This window comes from Delphinapterus leucas, chromosome 10 (genome assembly GCF_059928025.1).
Source record: "Delphinapterus leucas isolate spDelLeu-1000000601 "Yukka" chromosome 10, BTC_Dleu_Yukka2, whole genome shotgun sequence".
Lineage (NCBI taxonomy): Eukaryota > Metazoa > Chordata > Mammalia > Artiodactyla > Monodontidae > Delphinapterus > Delphinapterus leucas.
This window is the reverse complement of record NC_143138.1, coordinates 51,264,018-51,287,986: the sequence shown is the minus strand read 5'-3', so window position 1 is coordinate 51,287,986 and position 23,969 is coordinate 51,264,018. Positions and strand designations below refer to the sequence as shown.

The 23,969-nt window shown below is 40.1% G+C and overlaps 1 protein-coding gene across 1 annotated transcript in view; it reads left to right on the top strand.

Annotated features, from left to right (window-relative positions):
• GADL1 (GAD like acidic amino acid decarboxylase 1) overlaps positions 1–23,969 on the top strand; it is a 390,875-nt gene that overhangs the window by 314,384 nt on the left and 52,522 nt on the right. Inside the window, exon 16 of the mRNA XM_022553949.2 lies at positions 4,116–4,205. Within this exon, the coding sequence (XP_022409657.1) occupies positions 4,116–4,205 (90 nt within the window). The remainder of the gene's footprint in view (positions 1–4,115; positions 4,206–23,969) is intronic.

The window sequence follows — 23,969 nt, the reverse complement described above, 5'->3', positions numbered from 1 at the left end:
TGTTTATCTTCTCAAAGAACCAGCTTTTAGTTTTATTGATCTTTGCTATTGTTTTCTTTGTTTCTGATTCATTTATTTCTGCTCTGATCTTGATGATTTCTTTCATTCTGCTCACTTTGGGTTTTGTTTTTTCTTCTTTCTCTAGTTCCTTTAGGTGTAAGGCTAGATTATTTATTTGAGATTTTTCTTGTATTTTGATGTAGGCTTGCATAGCTATAAACTTCCCTCTTAGTACTGCTTTTGCTGCATCCCATAGGTTTTGGATAGTCGTGTTTTCATTGTCATTTGTCTCTAGGTATTTTTTGAGTTCCTCATTGATTTCATCAGTGATCTCTTGGTTATTTAGTAATGTATTGTTTAGCCTCCACGTGTTTGTGTTTTTTACGTTTTTTTCCCAGTAATTCGTTTCTAATCTCATAGTGTTGTGGTCAGGAAAGATGCTTGATATGATTGCAATTTTCTTAAATTTACTGAGGCTTGGTTTGTGACCCAAGATGTGATCTATCCTGGAGAATGTTCCTTGTGCACTTGAGAAGAAAGGGTAATCTGCTGTTTTTGGATGGAATGTCCTATAAATATCAATTAAATCTCTCATGTCTATTGTGTCATTTAAAGTTTCTGTTCCCTTATTTATTTTCATTTTGGATCATTTGTCCATTGGTGTAAGTGAGGTGTTAAAGTCCCCCACTATTATTATGTTACTGTCGATTACCTCTTTTAGAGCTGTTAGCAGTTGCTGTATGTATTGAGGTGCTCCTATGTTGGGTGCATATATATTTATAATTGTTATATCTTTTTCTTGGATTGATCCCTTCATCATTATGTAGTGTCTTTCCTTGTCTCTTGTAACATTCTTTAAAGTCTGTTTAATCTGATATGAGTATTGCTACTCCAGCTTTCTTTTGATTTCCATTTGCATGGAATATCTTTTTCGATCCCCTCACTTTCAGTGTGTATGTGTCCCTAGGTCTGAGGTGGGTCTCTTGTAGATGGCATATTTATGGGTCTTGTTTTTGTATCCATTCAGCAAGCCTGCATCCTTTGGTTGGAGCATTTAATCCATTCACGTTTAAGGTAATTATCAATATGTATGTTCCTATGACCATTTTCTTAATTGTTTTGGGTTTGTTTTTGTAGGTCCTTTTCTTCTCTTGTGTTTGCCACTTAGAGAAGTTCCTTTAGCATTTGTTGTAGAGGTGGTTTGGTGGTGCTGAACTCGCTTAGCTTTTGCTTGTCAGTAAAGCTTTTGATTTCTCCATCAAATGTGAATGAGATCCTTGCTGGGTAGAGTTACCTTGGTTGTAGGTTCTTCCCTTTCATCACTTTAAGTATATCATGCCACTCCCTTGTGGCTTGTAGGGTTTCTGCTGAGAAACCAGCTGTTAACCTTATGGGAGTTCCCTTGTATGTTATTTGTCCTTTTTCCCTTGCTGCTTTGAAGAATTTTTCTTTTTCTTTAATTTTTGCCAATTTGATTACTATGGGTCTCGGCATGTTTTTCCTTGGGTCTATCCTGTATGGGACTCGCTGTGCTTCCTGGACTTGGGTGGGTATTTCCTTTCCCATGTTAGGGAAGTTTTCGACTATAATCTCTTCAAATATTTTCTCGGGTCCTTTCTGTCTTCTCCTCTGGGACCCCTATAATGCGTATGTTGTTGCATTTAAGGTTGTCACAGAGGTCTCTTAGGCTGTCTTCCTTTCTTGTCATTCTTTTTTGTTTATTCTGTTCCACGGCAGTGAATTCCACCATTCTGTCTTCCAGGTCACTTATCCGTTCTTCTGCCTCAGTTATTCTGCTATTGATTCCTTCTAGTGTAGTTTCATTTCAGTTATTGAATTGTTCTTCTGCCTCAGTTATCCTGCTATTGATTCCTTCTAGTGTAGTTTTATTTCGGTTATTGTATGGTTCATCTCTGTTTGTTTGTTCTTTAATTCTTCTAGATCTTTGTTAAACATTTCTTGCATCTTCTTGATCTTTGCCTCCATTCTTTTTCTGAGGTCCTGGATCATCTTCACTATCATTTTTCTGAATTCTTTTTCTGGAAGGTTGCCTATCTCGACTTCCTTTAGTTGTTTTTTTGGGTTTTTTTCTGGTACATAGCCCTCTGCCCTTTCATCTTGTCTATCTTTCTGTGAATGTGGTTTTTGTTCTACGGGCTGCAGGATTGTAGTTCTTCTTGCTTCTGCTGTCTGCCCTCTGGTGGATAAGGCTATCTAAGAGGCTTGTGTAAGTTTCCTGATGGGAGGGACTGGTGGTGGGTAGAGCTGGGTGTTGCTCCAGGTGGGCAGAGCTCAGTAAAACTTTAATCTGCTTGACTGCTGATGGGTGGGGCTGGGTTCCCTCCCTGTTGGTTGTTTGACCTGAGGCAGCCCAACGCTGGAGCCTACCTGGGCTCTTTGGTGGGGCTAATGACAGACCCTGGGAGGGCTCACGCCAAGGAGTACTCCCCAGAACTTCTGCTGCCAGTGTCCTTGTCCCTACGGTGAGCCACATCCACCGCCCGCCTCTGCAGGAGACCCTCCAACACTAGCAGGTAGGTCTGATTCAGTCTCCTATGGAGTCACTGCTCCTTCCCCTGGGTCCCGATGTGTCCACTACTTTGTGTGTGCCCTCCAAGAGTGGAGTCTCTGTTTTCCCCCATCCTGTCGAAGTCCTGCAATTAAATCCCACTTAGCTTTAAAATCTAATTCTCTAGGAATTCCTCCTCCTGTTGCCGGACCCCCAGGTTGGGAAGCCTGACGTGGGGCTCAGAACCTTCACTCCAGTGGGTGGACTTCTGTGGTGTAAGTGTTCTCTAGTCTGTGAGTCACCCACCCAGCAGTTATGGGATTTGATTTTACTGTGATTGCGCCCCTCCTACCGTCTCATTGTGGCTTCTCCTTTGTCTTTGGATGTGGGGTATCTTTCTTGGTGAGTTCCAGTGTCTTCCTGTCGATGATTGTCCAGCAGCTAGTTGTGATTCTGGTGTTTTCACAAGAGGGAGTGAGAGCACGTCCTTCCACTCCACCATCTTGGTTCCTCATCTGTTTGTTTGTTCTTTCTGTAGCTCCTTTTTTTTTCTTTTAGTCAAATTCAATAAGCCTGTTACAAACTTCAAATGTGAAGGGATGATCAGATCAAGAGCTTACCTTGTTGAGCTTGAATGTTTCTGGGCTATCAGTTGTAATTTAAAATCCACTAAAATCAAAACTCTTTATAGTACCAGTTTTGATTTTAAGATGTGAGGTGATAGCTGTTTCTTCTCTCTGAAATACTTTGAAACTTTATACTGACAATGGAGCATAACTTGGTTTTTGAGAACTATTATAACACCAGTTATTACCTACAAACTGTGTTTGTGGTGGGAAAATGGCAGTCATTTCAAAAACTGTCAGCGTGAAAAATCAGATGAGGAAGGTGCTGAGTGGGTGGGCATGACCCAGTTCTTCAGCCATTTCTATGATGGACTTATTCAGGTCTGGGTGTTCTAAGCCCAGGTGCTGAGAGTCTTCATTTTGAGCAAGCCATCTAGCAGACTCACACCCTTCCTGATACTGATACTTGAGAGCCAGTAGTCAAACTGATGGCCTTTTGTTTCCTTCTGATGCTGTATTGGCCAGGGTCACAGCAGGGCTGGTTAAGTGGAGCCCAAGTACATCATATGTTAACGACTCACAGGTAATTGGGGATTTTGTATTTGTCAAGTGTAGCAGGTAATAGAAGACAACTTTGGCCACCTTAAGTAGAGAAGAAATTATTGGAACGATATGGTGGTGTGAGATATAACTTAAGGATTAGGGTTGAAGAGGGATGAACCACGGTATCTCTAGGTATATATGTATGAGGTGCTAACTAATGGTTAGTTAGAGCTGGGATGAGTTAGCTTCAAACTTCATTATGTTTATTTTTGATCTTGTGCACATTCCTTACCCAGAGGGGAGAGCACTCTCTGGCTGCACCCAACTGAGAAGAAAATTTCTCAATAAGCTGTTATCAAAAGTAAGGCTGAACAGATGTCTAATCTATCAGATTCTGATGTTATCAACGTAAGACACACATGATGACTCAAAAAAACTAGCTAAGAGTTGAATTGCATTCTAAGATTAATTACCTTTCAAACTTTCTTCATCTTCAGCCTGAATATGCCAATGTTTGCTTTTGGTACATTCCACCGAGCCTCAGAGAGATGGAGGAAGGACCTGAATTCTGGGCAAAACTTCATTTGGTGAGTGATAAGGATATTGCATTTTTTCCTTTGGATGAAATAGATTCAATGCCCATTGTCTATTGATCCTATAAATGATTTGGTACTTGCAAGAACTTCTTGAGGATCTAGAGAGGTTGTTCTTAGTATATTAAAAGTTAATGACATGCCAAACAGTTGTGAGCATTTGTTAAAATAAATCAAGATACTTGACACACACATATTCAAAATAATTGTGCTGTTTGCAAGAGGGTGGTAGAATTTATCAGAAGTTCTAATTCACAGTGCACTTCAGAGCACATGATCTGGTAATGGTTAATGTCGTATGATGAATGGCTTCTTCCTTAAACTCTGCTGGTGCATGTCTGTGACTGCTTGCATCACTTCACTAGCAGATAATGTTCAAGTCTAAATCTGGTACCCTTTGTGAGTGTGAGACTTTCTCTTCTTTCCACCAAGGGGCTTATGTGATAAAAAAGAAAAGAAATGTCAGCAATGAATTTCAATTGATCATTGAACTAAATGTGACTTGCAAACCCCTCCTTACCCTCAGTGTGGAAATCAGTGATAGTTTTAACAGCTTTGATAGGTGATAGCCCTTCTCCTTGCCCTCTAGAAGAAAAGGAAAAACTTGCCAGTCATGCAAGGGACAGACATTTAGCACTCACTGTGCCGGGCACTGGAGATATAAACATCAAAGAGACTTGGTCCCTGCCCTGGGAAACTCGTATTCTAGGTGACAAATGAGTAAAGAGATCATCACCAGGTAACTAGTAGGTGCCTAGATGAAGAGAAACCCTGTAAAGGCAGAGAGAAAGGATATCTACCCCAAAGTGTGGCACTAGATTGGAGTCTTGGACAATAAGTAGGTATGAGTCGGTGACAACTGTGAAGAAGTGGGTTCCAGGAAGAATCACAACATCATGGCCCAGAGGCTAAGAGGGGAGGGTGTGATCGAAGACCACAGTGGGGCAGGGGGCAGTGCTAGGAGTAGGACAAGAGCAGCAGGCACGGGAGCGCACGGAGGCCTCATCTTCCATGACAGGTGCTTGGAATTTGTGCCTAGTTAGGTAGAGGTGGGAAGACCATGGCCTTTAAGTCATAGCCACCTGGATCCTCACCTGCAGCATCTTCTTTAGCCTTAGGCCACTTTCTGTTTATTCATGGCTCATTTAGCCTCCTTCAAGGTAGCACAATACATACTCAATATATAAATGTCTTACCTCTTGTTAAACTTGAGGTCAGGCAGCAGAGGTGGGGAGAGATGGACAGAGTTACCTGTGCCTTTGCCTAGACAAACCCTCCATTGGCCATATCAGGCAGTTAGCATGGTCCTTGGATCTGGTTTGTCTTTTTGTCACACAATGTAAATGAGAAAGTGCTAAAGAATACATTTCAGATGGTAAGTGACTCAAAAAGAAACAATGTGAGAATTTAATTGTGATGTTTCCAGGGACATTTTGCACTTTGATGGAATGCATCAGACATTGTTTGGTGATGTTGAGAAGGATATGGCTGCCATCCTTCTCACTTTCTGATTGTTAAGAAAAGCAACCAAGAAGCTGATATTTGTGTTTTATGGACTCAATACTGTTGCATGGACACGGATCAGGATAAGTAAATAGTCTCTTTATGTTTGGGGATACTATGGACTCACTCTTCCATTGTTTAAAGAAATATTTACATTATCTAGTCTCAGAAAATTTGAAATTGAGGATGGGTATATAAGCTAAAATCAGATAAATCAGCATATAATACACTTTTAATCTTAACTGGAGATCAAATATGAATCAGGACAGTCTCTTCTCTCCCCAGTATTCTCCAGCATCGGTTCTCTCATGATTGACATACATGATTCTCCATCCCTTCATTTTGGAAACACTTTTCTGCCATTTAGAACCATGGGGCCCTTGCCCAGTCTAATATCATATTATTTTAATTGTTCTGGTTGCTTCTGATTCCTAAACATGTATGCTGCGGATGAATCATCATTGGTTCTGTCTTAGTTTCCTTTTATCCTCTCTCTTGGCATGGGTGTGTGTGCATGAATTTGGCAAGGAAGGGAGGCATATATATCTGTTGTTGATCTATGTGGTTTCATGCTTACTGTAGTATGAGAATGCAAGTATATGATTTATAACCTGGAGTGTACTTAAAGCACACTTGAAATTTGTTTTAGGATTTATCTTGGATGGAGAATCACAAACAAATAAATAAACCGAATAAGGCTTCGCCCCTCCAATTCAGACTCATGTCAGGCGGAGCTGTCAGATTTCAGAATCAGTGGTGTGATAAGTCTTCCCTTTGGCAGCAGGAGGGGAGCGGGATTATTTCATAAAGAACCTGGAGTTTGGGTGTGTGTATGTGTGTGTGTGTGTATGCGTGCGCGCGCACACACGTGAGACTGTTTTTGAGAACAGTCACTCTGCTGTCTACTGATGCTGTGACAGCCCCTCTCTGACACTGTGTTCAACCACCGAGTTCCAGCAACTCCTCTTTTTAAAATGTCCTCCATGAAAGTTCTTCTTTTTGGTTTTTTCAGGCATTGCAGCATTCTGGGTCTTCATTAGTTCCCTGCCCAGGTTGTACTCGCTTCTTTTCTGGTCTCTGCCTCCTGTTTATTTTCCTTCCTCTCCACACAGTCATACCTGCAGCCCTGTTTTATCTGTCATTTTCCTGCTGGAAGCCTCCAAATGCTTTACACTTGCAGCTTTCAACCCAATCGACCAATGACCACTGTTTATAATAAATGCTGTTAAATGTTCTCTTTATTCTCCTAAGATGAAACCAATAGAAAATAGTACCTACCTACACGGAATTTTGTAAAAGGCAATAGAAGGCCTTACATGTCATATGAAGGAAAAATAATCTTTATAATAAAGATATGTATTTCATTACATAAACGTTTGGCATGACAATATTAGAAGACACAAGGAAGTGATAAGATGCTCACACATCCTCTTAGAATCACTGTGAATGTGAGCCATCTTCAAACGCAGACTCTTAGAAGTAGGTGATGTTAAAAAAAAAAAAAAAAAAAAAAAGAAGTAGGTGATGTTGCTGATGCCAATAATAGGAATGGGGTGATGTTAGTGACATAATTTTCAAAAAAGGTGCACAATTCTTGGTAAAGCATTGAAGAAAACATTTTCCCCTTGATTTACATGGTAGTAGAAAACTTAATGTTTATTTAAAATGGGCACAGAATAGTTTGCATTTGCATGTAAACCAGAGTTAAATTCTGGGCTTGGATAATTGTAATCAGGCTCCTGGCCTCCTGCATTTCCAGCAGGACATTTCAAAGTTGTACAGGACATGGGGCAGCTCTTCCTGGCTCAGGACTGCTCTCCACAGTGCAAGGCAGCTGGCATCCCTGTTCCCCACCTTCTAAACACAAGGAGCAACCCCCAAACATCATGAAAACCAAAAACATCTGCCCAAATTTTGAAGATATTGCCTGGAGGTATAATACCATTTCCTTGAGAATGACTGGTCCACAGTATAAAATCTAGTTCATTCTGCTTGGCATCCAAAGGCCTCCATGTCTGTTCCTCAGGCATTAAAAGAGCAAGAAAGTTTTAAAAACTTAAATATTCAACTATACGGAGTTGATTAAAATGTGGTACATAATTTATATGCAAATTTGTAGTGTGTAGACAATCAAAATTTTCTTCCAAAATAATGTAGTCATCATTTATTATTAATTGAAAAAATAAGTTATAGAACAGTCACTATATTGTATATACATAGAGATTTATATACATATACAATATTGTATATGTGGTTAGATAAGGGGCACCAAACTATTTTAGAAATAGAGTTACAGATGATTTTTCCTTTCTTTTGTATTCCTCTGCAATTTCTTAATTTTCTACAATTAATATATATTGCTTTTGTGAAAATAATAATAACAGCAGCAACAATAATAATAATAATAAACCAAAGTATAGAATAATTGACTCAACGAAGCCTTAGAGTTCCCTGAGTGTTTATCCAGGCAAAGGTTACCCAGGTTTTGACCACAATCTCCTAATAGTTAAAAAAAAATTTTTTAATTATTTACCCCAATATGTATTTATTGTTTTAAATTATCTACATGTATTCATTTTTAAATATAGTATGTACATTTAAAAAATGCACAAAATAAGTTTTTTTAAGGATGGATTTAAAATATTTAATTATTCAGAGATGCTCTAATCCTTTCTTCTTATACCAAAGGGATTGTCTGGTTTGGAGACCATGTTTATACCATAGTCAAATCAATTAGTTTGCAAACTAATTTCTCTCATGACTTGCTCCCAGACATAGTATATCATCTGTCTTCCCTTCCTACTTCTCTTTTTCTCTCTCCTTATTCCCTTACTGGAACACCTACACTGTCTGCATTGATTTCACGTTCAGAGACGTTGCCCCTGGGGTCCACGGTGAGAGCTTCAGCAGGCTTCCCAGGGCTTCCTGAAAGCTGCCTGCTCTGTGGTCGAGGTAGGCTTCACTCGCTAAGGTGGCTGCCCCAAATAAGATTATGTATATTTGTTTCTTCTCCCTTGGTGATCAGGTATGAAGGGCGAGGGAGTCGGGGAGAGAGGGCAAAGATAAAGCTGAAAGCATAAGACCCAGAGAATGTAATTGAAAATTTCATCAGTTTGTTTTATTTCATCATTACTCAATGTTCTGATGCAGAAGATTTCCTCTTTTGTCGACATTTCATAAACAGTCCTGCATTCCACCAACATAATTTACATTCTTAAACGTAATTACCAAGATGTCTCTTTGTACTTAAGCATGGTCATTTCAACTTTTTTTCATTCACTGGCCTGCAGATTTGTGACTAATGTTAGACATTTATAATAGGCTCATTTCTCCTCGACAGTAGGCAAAGAATAAATCTTTTAGAAACTACTAGATGGGTTTGTTGTTTTGCTTATTTGGTGATATAACTTGATATGGTGTTCCAAATATCTTTGGAGAGAATCTAGTGTTCTCCCTGGCGGGTTTCTGATGAACAGCACTTGAAGATGAGACAGCGTAGACTGGGTAGGGTTGTGTGCTTTCAAGGATGCCCACTTTCTGGGTTTGGATCAGGGAGGGCCTCAGTGCCCCTGGCTGTGCTTCACTTGTTTCTGCTGTGTGTGTGTATGTGCGTGTGTGTTCACATGAGTGCATGAGTCCATACACATTTTGAGGTCTTCTATGTATTTTGAGGACTTTGATTCTGATTTTCTTTCCCTCATCATGTGTAACATTCGCTTAGCAAGCACTCGTTTTTGGATTGTGAAAAAAAACCCCGTTTCTTTAAAGGTGTGACAGTGTTTTGTTTTGTTTTTTTAATTTTCAAAGATGAGTTTCTTTTTTAACCCTGTAATATAGAAATTATAACATCTTCAAAAATCCTGTTTGCTAGTGGATATCCCTCATTTTAAAGCTCTGCTTTAAAAAAATTATATTTAAGGAGAATGTAATATAGAAGTATCTTAAAATAAAATATTTCTGAGTGTGACTTGAGACTCTCTCCTTCTGATGATGGCTGGGATGTCGATTTTGAAAATGCTTAATGTACTAAATACTTAAGGTACTATTTCTTGCAGATACTATATTCTCTTTCCCCAAATTATTAAGACCTGAGATAAAATGCTGTTCTTTTAACTGTTCTCTCAGGGAGAGATGTTATTTTCTACAATCTGTCAGATACTCTACGAGCTGTACTCAGTTTCTTCTGTGTCATTAAGGGTCAAGGAGCTACTTAGGTAAGTCCTGTGTGTCTGGCCTTCTTCAGAAATCAGCTGGGGAAGCTGGGTGTCCCTTCTGTTGAAGGACATGGGATACTCTGTCTTATAGCTTTTATGCCCATCTCTCTTCCCCAGTTGTTTGCTACTTTAGAAAGTAGAGCTTTCTAAATAGCTCTACTCCATTGGATCAATAAAATTTCAAGCAGTAAAAGATTTCAACAGCATCCTTGTTGGATATGCGTGTACTATGGGGAAGTTCACATGAGTTGATCTTTGTATTCAACAACACCTTTCAACATGTAGAATACATTTGCCAAGTTGGTGTTGTTAATTTATTTCATATGTTGCTTTTTAGTCTTTTAAACATTATTTTCAGACACATAGAGAGGAATTTCCATGGATAGTTACTTGAATCCCCAGGAAAGCCAGACAAGTCCAGATGTCCTCAACAAAGAGTTATTTTTTCTTTCCTTTATTTTTCTCCCCTAAGCTTATTGACTGTGCAAGAAGTTCTAAACTTGGAATGATCTATTGAAAGTTAAAATTGAGCAAAATGAAGCTGGGTGTCTCTGCAGGCTGGGGCTGAACTGTCCTGGACCTGAGGTCAGGACAGGACTGGGTCTGAGAGGAATGTCCATGGGTGTGGCCTCCTGTAGCTCACTCACACCAGCACACACTCCATGGGGCACTCAAGATAGCAGTAATGGGAAATGAGGCCAAAGAACATAGCTAAAGCTGCATTTCACAAGTATCTTTTTGTGCCTTGGGTTTACTCTTTAGCACACAAGCAACGAGTCTACTTGATGCCAGGAGTATGGCTGGCCTTGTCTGTGACATTTGCATAAGAACCAAGTTAATCACTTAAGTACAACAGTTTCTTCAGTCTCTGCTCAAATCTTCAGGCCCATCTGAAATAAGTCTGAATTTCCAGATCTATCAGAGTGCGAATTGAAGAAATGCAGAAGCTTAATTAGTTTCATGGAACACTTACCACTGTACCCTGAGTATAATTTTATTTAGTTCACTCAGTCAGGAGTTACAGACTCAAAACCTATAGAAGCTAGGCCAGTAGCATACATGAGGGAAATAGACGGGGCATAACACGATAGGGAGTGGTGGGGACTGTGGACAACTGGAAAGCAGTGGCCCCAGCTAAAGGGGTCAGCCTCTACTCAGCTCCTAATGATGGCTGCCATGTGGAAATGCAGGTCTGGGTTGCCAGGTCTTCTTATTTTTAAAGAGATGCTAGATTTATAGAAATTTATGTAAACCGTCCTTTGCTTTTAATGTTTTAAATGTTGGCAAGTGAAAAATTACTAAGGTTGACAGGTTCTGGCCTTCAGGCTTTTAGTTTGCAACTCTTACCTAAATCCATTAATGCCCTATCACCTGTTTCTCTTTATGTGTCACCAGAAGCTCCTTGAGATGAGGGTGTGCCCTGTCTTTGTCTTTGTTCCCTCAGGGCAGCTAATCTGATGGCCAGTCCCGGCCCGCCATCAACTTTGAGAGATGTCCGAGTTCTGTGTCATCTACCAGAAAAAGACAACTCACTGTTGCACGCTGTCAGACTTGTAAATGGGGTTTTAAGAACTGTGGTCTTGTGGTCAGTGTGGCAATACAATTAGGATATACGGGTGTTTGCTGTTCTTGTGTTTTCTCCTTTCCCTGTCCTGAGCACTGGACCTGGCCTCTGGGCTCCATGCTTCTCTTGAGGCTTCTGTAGCATTGAAGACATCTGTCTTCCTAGATTTTCTGAAAGCCTCAGCTGGCCAGAGATGAAACCCATAGAGGAAGGTGAGGAGTCTGGAGGCGGAGAGGCAGGCACAGGAGAGAGGAGCAGAAAGGGGTGTGCTGGAGACAAGAGCTCTAAAGATAAGGATGAATCCCAGCTTCCCTTCTCTGAGTGCCCTAAGGAGGTGTGTGTGTGTGTGTGTGTGTGTGTGTGTGTGTTCCAGGTGATGGAATGTCTGCCCATTCCTAACAAGTTACAGACTATCAAGGGATCATGTTGGTTCAGACCATAAGCATTTCACATATTGAACCAATGACCTAAATGTTAGCCCTGGCTGAGACCCCCAAGAACCTCTGCAGGACCCAATGAGGCTGTGGGAGCCATAATAATGACTGAAATTGACTTTTAACCTGACCTAGTAGGATAGCGGCTTGAGGTTAGATTTAATTTTATTTAAAGGATATAAAGTACTGTGACATTTCTTGCACACCTGAGCGAAATTCATATCCATTAAGGAATTTTTCTGGACTTGATGCAATATTTATTGTTGCAAAACAAAGAATGGATCCTGTGCTGAAAGAAAAAATATATATTTTTTTGTATGCTGTCTTTGAAGTCCCTTTGCCAGTACCAAACCTGCCCCCTGGTGGCACTTTTGCTCATTTTTCCTTTCCTTGCTGGGAAGTGACACTAAATGCTGACTGAATAAATGCGGTTATAAAATGTTAAAGAATTACAGCATCACTGGGGTCAGGGCTTCTGGATTCTGCCAAACCAAGAGCAGCTCACCTGAGAGGAATTCTCAAAGGATAAAATTGACCTGTGTGTCTTCACTTCAAACGTGTTTCTTGTTGCTCTTTCTTCGTCTTCACTCCTCGTTTCCACGGCAAACTCCTCTGTGCTTACCTTTGCGTCTGCTGTCTGGACTTCATCCCACCTGCAATCTTACCACTCACTTCCCTCTCCTTCTCTGCCCTCCCACCCTCTCTTCTCCTTACTTCTCTCTCTCACTCCTTCTCACATTTTCCTTCTTCTTTTTTCTCTAATATATTTCTCCCCTCCAATGATAAGCACATCCAGGCTCTGACAACCTTAAAGGAAATAATTTTATGATTTTTCTCTTAATACTGTTGTCCCCTCAAGATACATCCCTGTCTCTTTCTCCATCCCTTTGGACTAAACTTATGAAAATAATAGCTTAAAATATCTCACCCTGAATAATAGTCTGTGTCATAGTTTATAAAACCATTCCCATGGGCTTCCCTGGTGGCGCAGTGGTTGAGAGTCCGCCTGCCGATGCAGGGGACGCGGGTTCGTGCCCTGGTCCGGGAAGATCCCACATGCCGCGGAGCAGCTGGGCCTGTGAGCCATGGCCGCTGAGCCTGCGCGTCCGGAGCCTGTGCTCCGCAATGGGAGAGGCCACAACAGTGAGAGGCCCGCGTACCGCAAAAAGAAAAAACAAAACAAAACAAAAAACCATTCCCATAATTTGGGGTGTTCAGGTTGTTTCCAACATTTCCCCTTTGTGAGCGGTAACGAATGACCATCTCCATCCCCAATCCACTTTTGCATTTATTATTTCCAGAAGATAAAGTGCTAGGTATGTAATTGCTGATTATAGAAATCATTGTGGTTTGGAGCCTGACTCTGGCTGTGTATTGGGATACTGATTTTTAAGAAGGTTGCATTCCACCAGTAAGCAACCAGTACACAGCCTTCCGTCTAACTGCGGCAACACTGTGTGTTGCCTGCTTGGGGGAAAATGTCATTTAGAAAGGGGAAAAATACTATCTTAAGTTTTTTTTGCTTTTATTGTATTAGTTGTTGGTGGTTTGAACCATTTTCTATTTTTTTCTTTACTGATGGTGCTTCTCTGTGTATCCATTGTTTTTTATCTTACATGTTTGTATTTTGAGGTCTGATAGTTTCCTTATAAATTTGAATGAGGATATATATAGTTTGAGTTTTCAAGCCCTTTTTGTCAGATGGAATGCAAATAATGCCCTTAGTATAATGTGCTTTTTATTTTAGTCTTGCTGTTTTTTCATTGTACAGAAGTTTTAAATTTTTTATGTATTCAGATGTGTCAGTCCTTTCCTTCATGATTTATTCCACTGCTTCAAAGCTGAAGTTATTGTTCTTTCACAAATCTGATAAATATTCTGTTCCATCTCCTGCTGGTTTTTCTGTCATTCCATTTTTTTTTTTTTGTATTTAACTCAATTCATGTGGAGGCTATTTTTGTGTACAGTGTAAAATATGTATCTAACCTGATCAGTTCACCCAAATTATTATCCAGTTATTCCAATTTGATTTATTTAATAATTCTTCCTAACACTTTTTATTATGGAAAGCTTGTGTTATCATGTGTTACACTTTTTAAAACACTTTAGTCTATTTCTGGATTTTCCAATCTGTTCTATTGATCTGTGTTTCTGTTTTTGTGTCAGGAACAAAAGGTTTTAAATGGTGTTGCTTTATAATGAGTTCTCGAGGCTGCTAAAATATCACCCTTCTGGTTCTTTTTTAAAAGAGCATTCTTTAACATTACATTTAAAATTTTTTGTACGGATTGTAGAACTTTTTTTTAGTTAAAGACATCTTGTTAGGATTTTTATCAGAGTTTAAAATCATTGAATCTGGAGTTAAATAAATAATACCTTTGCTGCCACTGGCTGTGTAACCATGGACAAGTTACTTAAAGTCCCTTTACCTCCTCTTTTTCCTCAATAGCGTGGGGATAATAAAAAGCACCTATCTTAAAGGGTTTTGATAGGGTTGAATGGCATAATCCAGGTACAGTGTCTGGCACAGAGTAAGTGTTCATTAAATATTATCTTGCATTATTATTAATCCTGTTTCCTCATTTTTGAAGGACTGTATGAGCCTTAAATGTCTTCTTCATGCCTTTTTGCTTATCCCCCTTCAAATTACCTTAAATACTATTACAACAGTAAACTTTCTAAAATACAACCCTGATCATGTCACTCCTTATGTTTTCCCTTTGTACCAAAGGAAAGAGTCCGCAAACATTCAGGGACTGCGGAGATATGATTTAACTCAGCCTCCACGCCCTGTCTCCTGCTAACCCTCTTCATGTACAGTTTTCTCCTGGAGGCCCCAGAGATACGTACTTGTCTCCTCCTCTGAAGTATTATGACTATGACCTAGTCTTCTCAAAGCCTCCTATAGCTTTCAACCTAATATAGTATAGGGAATCTGGGGGTCTGAGTCGACCTTCAATTAGGCTGGCAACACCTCAACTTGCCCAGAAGGCATTTTCTGACACTTGAGTATGAGTACCCTTTCCATATACTCCTGTGACATCTTTGCTACCCTGTCTTGGCTGTTACCGTAAGATAGCAGCATTTGGGGTGGGGAATGGAAAAGATGGTGGCAAGCCAGGGAGGAGGGGAGTAGGCAGTGAGAAGTCACCCATTGCAGGAAATAGCTGATGGATTTTAGCACAAGGAAGATGCATTGATAACCCCCGTTATCAACAAAGATTCACTTATTTGTACTGGTGACACTGTTGATGGAGGGGAGATGAAGAAAGTGGGCAGCATGTCCCACTGGGGTTGGCCATATTTGAGCTTCAATGTCCCAAGCCAGGCTAGTATAGAGCCCTTAAAGCTCTATACTGGAGCAAAATAAAAATGCAGAGCCCTTTGTTCCAAAATTATCAAGAATTTCAAGATGGTGACAGCACGGGGCTCTTCCACACCCAGGGCCCTGTGCAGCTACACTGGTTGCACACTTACGAGGTCAGCCTGGTTGTATACTCATGTGGTGTGAGTGTTTAATAAGGGGAAAGTTGCTAGTGTTACTATTTCTTTGCATTTTCTCACGCTGGTCTCACACGGTAGATGCACAATAAATGTTTGCTAAATGAATGAATCGGTGAGTAAAGACATGGCCTGATGGATTACCCTTTGGGTGACTGACTCTCGTGCTTATAGTGGTTTCCTAGAGACATTAGTTGTTCTTACCTTTCTTGCCCAGCCACTCACCCATAGAAGTTTTAAAAACTAAGAGTGCTCATTCTCAGAGTGTGATTGGGTTGGTCTGGAGTGAAGCGCTGGGATCATCTTTTTTATCTGGTTTCTGATATGCAGGAAGGACTGGGAACCATCACATCTTATGAATGATCTGTGTAAGGGATTCTCAGGATGAAGGCAGCTTAATAATGAAGATACCGTGAGGAGATAAATTGAAGGAGGCCACCTCCTCTGTCTCTATGTGAATCTAGCAGGGTTGGTGTTGTAGTTTGCTGTCTAGTTAGTTGTGTTTTGTTCACCAAATCATCATTAGTTCAGAATGCAAAAAGAAATTTTTGAAGGTCAAAATTTTTAAAGTCTGACTTCAGATAGCTCTCTCGATTTTAGTTCAGACTTTTCATACTACCTATCTTTGAATCATGCTCCGCTTCTTATGAAAATATCCGCCTATCTAGGAGGTCCTAGAAAGAATAGCACTCCACTGTTTTAGGGGGCAGGGATAATTCAAATGTTAGAAATACAGCGGCAGAGCTTGCTTTAGTTGATTGTAATGCCACCTGTCTGACTCAGAATTGAGACTGTCTTTCAGTCTACAACCCGGGGGGAGCTGCTTTTCCAGGTGGTACTACAATGGGCTAGAACAGTGCCAACCTTTTTGGCACCAAGAACCGGTTTTGTGGAAGACAATTTTTCCATGGACCGGAGGGCGGGGGTGTGGAGTATGGTTCAGGAGGTAATGTGAGCAATGGGGAGCGATGGGGAGTGGCAGATGAAGCTTCACTTGCTTGCAGGCTGCTCACCTCCTGCTGTGTGGCCTGGTTCCTAACAGGCTGCAGACCATTACCAGTCCGTGGCCCAGGGTTTGGGGATGCCTGGGTTAGAATCTTGTTGGTAATGAATTGGGTCTTAATCATGTCTTTCATATGGGTTAATAATGCTTCAGGGTAAAAAGACAATCAGGGACTCAGAATTCTCATTTGAATCTGCCTATTCATTCAAAAAATACGTATCTAGCACCTACCATGCACCAGACTCTTTTCTAGGTGCTTGGGGTACATCTCTTTTGTTGAGTAGTTTCTCTAATAAAATGTGATCAAAGCTTAGAAAAATTACAATTAGAGACTGAGGTTTTATGAAGGATAACAGGAAAGATTTAAAAAATTAAAACTGAATTACTCCTCAGTTTTTACAAATGAAGGTTCAGCTTGGTTTTTAGTTTATAATGCAGTGGTCCTGCAGCTCTGTTGTTCTTATAGGCATACATTACATTGTAAGTGTAATCTAACATAAATGTTGCAAAACTGAGTTATGATTTCTTTTATACTCTGAACACCAGAATCTATCAGATCATGTCTTAGAAACTAGTTTCTACTGTGTACTTCTTTTCTACTTCTTATAGTCTGAACAGAGAAAATGTCTTGGATCTAAAATCTTACACTCTTAATTCCACTGAGATTTTTTCCCCTTTCATATCCTCAGTTATTATTTAAGAGAACTAAATTTTGAAATTTCTTAAAGCAATTTATTTTATTTTTTGGTATGAAGTTTAAATATGAAATAGCTTCAGTAATTACATTATTAAAGATAAATGTGAATATGTCAAATATAAATATATAAATATATATATGAAATATCAATTTACATCTTTGTAAAATACTTGTATTAAATTTTTCTATGCTATTATCATAAAATTAATTTTTTTTTGGATTCTGGTTCAATTTAATGGTGAAGAATTCTAATTAATAAATGTAAAGGGAATGAGGGAAATAGGAAATCACCATAATAGTGGTAATTATGTACAAAATCCATTGATGGATGGTAAGAGTTGAAGGTGAAAGTATAAGGAAAAAATGGGATATTAGAATTGTCTCAAAGTATCTCTCCCAAGTATTTAATTACAAAGATAAAACATTGCACACACCCCTTTAACCAAATAATCACCAACAGTGAGACATTGGCATCAAAGTGATGCACTAAGAAGGGCAAACACTTGGGTAGTATTCTCACCAAAACATGTGTAACTATGTTCTAATAATGAAGGAACTGCAGGCAGACCCAAAATGAATACCCTTTTGTAAAATAACTTGCCCAATACTCCAAAAGTTCATAACTTTTCTAGGTCATAAAAGGCAAGGGAACTAAATACAATACCGGGTGGTGGATTCAATTTTTGCAACATTAGCAGAGAAAACTGGATGAAATTCAATCAAACCTGTCATTTGATTGATAATATTGTTCCCAATGTTAATGTCCTGGTTTTGATCATTATACTACAGTAGTGTAAAATGTTAGTATTAGGCAAACTGGGAGAAGGGCATATGGAAGCTCTGTAGTCCTCTTGCAATTTTTTTTTTAACATCTTTATTGGAGTATAATTGCTTTACAATGGTGTGTTAGTTTCTGCTTCATAGTGAATCAGTTGTACATATACATATGTTCCCACATCTCTTCCTTCTTGTGTCTCCCTCCCTCCCACCCTCCCTATCCTACCCCTCTAGGTGGTCACAAAGCACGAGCTGATCTCCCTGTGCTATGCAGCTGCTTCTCACTAGCTATCTATTTTACGTTTGGTAGTGTATATATGTCCATGCCACTCTCTCACTTTGTCACAGCTTACCCTTCCCCCTCCCATATCTTCAAGTCCATTCTCTAGTAGGTCTGTGTCTTTATTCCCATCTTACACCTAGGTTCTTCATGACTTTTTTTTTTTTCTTAGATTCCATATATATGTGTTAGCATAAGGTATTTGTTTTTCTCTTTCTGACTTACTTCACTCTGTATGACAGACTCTAGGTCCATCCACCTCACTTCAAATAACTCAATTTCATTTCTTTTTATGGCTGAGTAATATTCCATTGTATATATGTGCCATATCTTCTTTATCCATTCATCTGTTGATGGACACTTAAGTTGCTTCCATCTCCTGGCTATTGTAAATAGAGCTGCAATGAATTTTGATACATGACTCTTTTTGAATTATGGTTTTCTCAGGGTATATGCCCAGTAGTGGGATTGCTGGGTCATATGGTAGTTCTATTTTTAGTTTTTTAAGGAACCTCCTTACTGTTTTCCGTAGTGGTTGTATCAATTTACATTCCAACCAATAGTGCAGGAGGGTTCCCTTTTCACCACACCCTCTCCAGCATTTATTGTTTCTAGATTTTTTGATAACAGCCATCCTGACCGGCCACACACATACTTTTAATGGAAGTCAAAGGGTGGAAAGTATGTTGAATAAAAAACAGTTTACAAGCTAATAAAAATATTTTTGTTAAATTTCTAATCTCTGATTTTGGAGGTCAGTTTGTTGTACTGGAGAACTCAGATATGTTTTGTGTATTTTTTCAAGTAATGGCAGTTCTGAAAAATCACATGGAAATTTTGACTATAGCCTTCCAAAGGGACATTATATTGAGGTACTGGGTGAACTGGAAGCTATTTTAAACCTATGTTCTCACTTTTCCTACGTAGATTATTGCCACAGATGTCTCCACCTGACTCACCTGCTTCCGGCACTGCCTCTGCTCCAAGCCCCTGTCCTCACACTGTCAGAGGGCCGTGCATAAATGGCCATGAATCACTGTGCTCCACTGCTTAAAGACCTTCCCGCCACCTTCTCTAGAAAATGCGGGTTCCTGAGCAGGGCCGTCGAGGCATTTGGGGGTGTGGCTTTGCCTCCTCCTGCAGCTACACCTCCCACCTGTCCTGGCTGCACGAGTTCCTTTCAGATCCCAGAGCTCCAAGCTCAAAGTCTCATCTCTCTATTCTGTACCTTAGTCCCAGTTGCCCCCTTTTCTTAGAATCTCACTGCACTCACCATCCCATCTTCCTGAAGTATCACAGACGTATATACGTATGTGTATGTGTACACACATGTAAACATTTCTTATTATATATAAGGCCAAAGACAGCATACTGATGTGCTGTACTATTTCAACACTGTCTTAAAAATATTAACCTTACATCTGGCCCCAGTTGGTACATGTCTGCATGCTCGATTGTGGGTATGGTGTAGAATAAGAGTTCCAGTATGATTTTTTGACTTAATGCTGGTCCAGTAAAGTCATTTTCTCTCTGTCTGTTCCTCTCTCCCCCTACACACCTCTGAAAATCTCATCCCAGTCCCCTTTTTGATCACTGCAGTCTGCTAAATATTGATATTTTCAATGGGACAAAGTTTAATCTAGACGCAAAGACTTTTTTGGGGGTAAAGAACAACGATCAACTACAGAGTCAGGGAAGGAAGCTTGCCCAATTTCCATCTGCACAAAAACACTTGGCCAGCACAGGAGCTAAAATATACCATGCAATAAAAATAAACGTATAAAACTTCAAGTCCTGCAGTTAATGGGATGTGAAAATGTGTTTGCTACAGACACTGGGTGCCTGGGAGAAGACGTAGCCACTTGTTTTGTCAATAAGCCCCCCCCCCACACACACACACACTTAGTAAACAGTTGTCATTCGTTCCTGGAATCCACCAAACAAATATTCTCTGAATTGGTTTTAACTCAGCAACGTGGTAAGGGGCTCTGACAGGCTCTCGTCGTCTCCTCCCTAGAGGCTGTGCCCAGAATTCTCATTACTGTCCCTGCCCGACAGATCTCAGTAACAGACAGTGTGGTAGAAAGCCAGCCAGACTGGAAGAAAAGCTGGAATTATACAAAATGAGTTTTTAAAAAAAGCATCCAACATGAGATTTATGCCCAGGGTCTCTTCAGAAGTCTTTCGTTAAATGCCTGTCTATAAGCTGAGAGTGTGATATCCTTTTTGAATGGCAAAAAAAATCTAGTTGCAAAATTTTTATGGGCTGTGTTCTGCATGGTAAATTTTAATCCCTGTTTTGCCAGCCTGAATTAATATTGCTTACATTTTTATTAGCCATTGATTTTTGAATAGGACAGTACAGGATATCAGCCTTTAATTTTGATAATTGAAGTGGGCGTGGCCACAGTTTCCCTATGCCCTTTGTGTCCCACTAAAACCCTTACTGGTTCCCACAGTCTTTTTATACGTGAGGCTCCATCTTCTGTCCCTCACCACCCTGCCCCTAATTCAAGGAAAATGTATACAGTAAAAATCCTGAAATTAGAGAACACATTCAGGGCAAAGCCTCATTGCCAAAGTCTCTCTGCTTTACAGAATTATTCCAGAGAGAGCTCCGTTAATTTAAAAGCTCCGTGAACCTAAATAACTCCCTCTGAGTGCTTTTGAAAGCCACATCAGTTCACCTACAAGGTATCTGGCAGGTATTTGGTGACAGGAAGAGAACTATTTATTCCTGCAATTTTTGTGTATGGATGACCTGGGAGATGGTCAAAGGAAGAGGAGACAGAAAAGTGAATTAGAAGAAGTTGCTGGCTGTGGTCTGGGAGTTCCGTGTCAGAGATCCCGTGAGGAGTGCCAGCTGGAGACAGGCTCTTGGCAGCTGGAACTCAGTGGCTATGACTTGAGGACAACTTAGGGACTGGGGCTAGAGTTTGGGAATTTTCCACAGAGAGTGATACAAGTCCTCAAAAATGATACTGAGAGGAGAGAAGAGGACTCAATGAAGAGAAGCCAACATCTACTGAAAAGCACAAGGAGGGTGGGGTGGGAAGGGCAGAAAGTAGCTCCAACCCCACAATGTGTGTTGGGTGGAAATGAAGGAGATGAGTCTCCAGGAGGAAGGGGGTGTGGAGGAAAGTATTAAACTTCATACAAGAGGCACCTTCTCTTTCTAATACATCCAGTCTTCTTTGAAAGGGGGAATTTCCCTCTTTGCCTCCCCAGGAACATGACTCATTGCTACAACAACACTATGTCACAAACCTCAGTGATAGAAAACAGTAAGCATGTATTACTCATGCATCTGCAGATGAGAGGGGAAGGAGAGGTGGGGGTGCTAATTTAAGCTGCACTCTTGGAGGGGGCGCTGTGCTCCATGGATCCCTTATCCTCCTCCTTGAGCCAGTGGACCCTCTGGGGCATGTTGTTATGACAATGACAAGAGACCCAAGAGCACAAACCTACTGCGTAAGGGCATTTCAAGAGTCTCTGTCACAGCATGTCTGCTAACAGATGATTGACCAAAGCAAATCATGTAACTGAACCCAACATGAAAAGATGGTGGAGATATGCTCTACCTCAGTGTGAGGCCAAATCAAGCCATGTGATCAAAATCAATATAGTACTCCCTTGGAAGTGAGTCAGTGGGAAGAAATATTTCTGAAGAGCTACCTAGTCTTCCACAAATAAAGATGGCCACTTTGAAAACTTACATTTAGGCGTAATTTAACAAGAGATCAAACATGGAATAATAAAACCTAGTGATATTTCAAAATCAGTCTTTCGCCAGCCACGGTGCTGCTGTGGGGAAGTCCCAGTTCCATTCAGCACATGCATTGTGCTGAGTGCTGTGGGGAAAATCAAAGATGAAAATGATGTCTTCTATCAAGCTGCCTTCAATTGGAAAAAGAGACAGTCATGTATAAAAGTTACTATAATGAAAAGTCAAATGTCACAAGAATTATGGGCAGGAACAAAGGACTGTGGGTACAGAAAGGAGGTCAAGAAGAATTCCTCTCCTAAGTGACTGCTTAGAGATCAAGTTCAGAAAATAAAACATACTCTGGTTAATTTAAGAATAAAGGGATTTATAGAAAATTAAAGTCTTACATAATCACTGAAGGGCTGAAAAGACATGTTTCAAAGTCCTACCCCAGAACTGGGCCACACAGGGGACTGCTGCCCCTTCCCGAGTCTGAAGTGGCCTGCTGAATTGTGAATCTGCCATAAGAGATGCCAGCACCAGAACCAGCTACCCCACCACGACCTTCCTGGCAAAAACGGATCCCTGCCATTATGCCCCTTCTCCCAGTCGATTCTGAAATGATGGCTTATACACGTTCCAATAGTTGGCTAACCTTCAATCACATCAGACACCCTAGCTGCAAAAGAGACTTTATTAGAAGGAGGTTGGATGATGCTGAATCAATCCCTAATGTTTTCTACGGGAAGTTCAGGGAAGACGTCATCGAGAGTGTGGCATTGGTACCACGTCTTGGAAAGTGCTGCCTCATGTCAAGGGTGACATAAGATTCTGTTTATGGAAGTACTTTATAAATTGTAAAGCAGCAAACAAATATAAAGAAGACTTGCTTTATGCACTTCCAATGAAGTCCTCTTGAATGGAGTCACCAGGGAGACCTTTTTCTCAGTAACAAGAATCTAGGAATAGTTTTGGCTTTCTCCTTCCACCAAATTTATATGTTCCTGGAAGGCGTATATTTATCTTTCCACAACAATTTTTGAGCTTTTACTATATTACCTTACACTGTACTAAGCCCAGTACATATATAATTTCATTTAGCCTTTTCTTATTTTGTTCATTTGGGTCCTCTCTCTTTTCTTCATGGTGAGCCTGACCAGAGGTTTGTTAATTTTGTTTATCCTTTCAGAAAACCAGCTCTTGGTTTTACTTATTTTTTCTAATTCTTAAAAATCTCTATCTTATTTATTTTCTCTCTGATCTTTATTATATCCTTCCTTCTGCTGACTTTAGGTTTTGTTTGTTCCTCTTTTTCTAATTCTTTTAGTTGGTAGGTTAGGTTGTTTATTTGAGATTTTTCTTGTTTTTTGAGGAAGACCTGTATTGCTGTGAATTTCCCTCTTAGGACTGCTTTTGCTGCATCCCCTAGATTTTGTATGGTTGTGTTTTCATTGTCATTTGTCTCAAATTATCGTTAAATTTCCTCTTTAATTTCATCAGTGACCCATTGGTGTTTTAGTGGCATGTTTTTTAGTCTCCATGTCATCATTTTTGTCTCATTTTTCTTTCCATGGCTAATTTCTAGTTTCATGCCATTGTGGTCAGAAAAGATGCTTGAAATAACCTCTTAAATTTGTTGAGGCTAATTTTCTGTTCTACTCATTTAGTCTTTTCTATGAAGTAGGTTCTGTTATTACCCTCAGAGAAGGTAAGTTACTTGTCAAACGTCTCATGTTAATCAATTAGTTAGTTAATGACAGAGCTAGTCTAACACTAAAGTCCTTAAGCCCAGGCACCGTGGCTCTTGGTAAAGGGAAGGGAGCAAAAAGGATGAAAAGCAAAGTCTAGAGAATGGAGCTTGGGCAAAAGGCAGAGCTGGGAGAGGCTGCAAAAAGTGGCCACAAGAAAACTTGTCATCCAGGAGGGGCTCTGCAGGGAGCTGGACCAAGCTCTGCTAAGGAAGGGGATGCACTCAGGAAGGTGAAACATTTGGTTCAGGCAGCTGACAAAATGCTTGGCAGTTTGTAACATGTTGAATAAGCATTATTTTCAAATGCAAAAAATTTTGGCTGGAGTCAA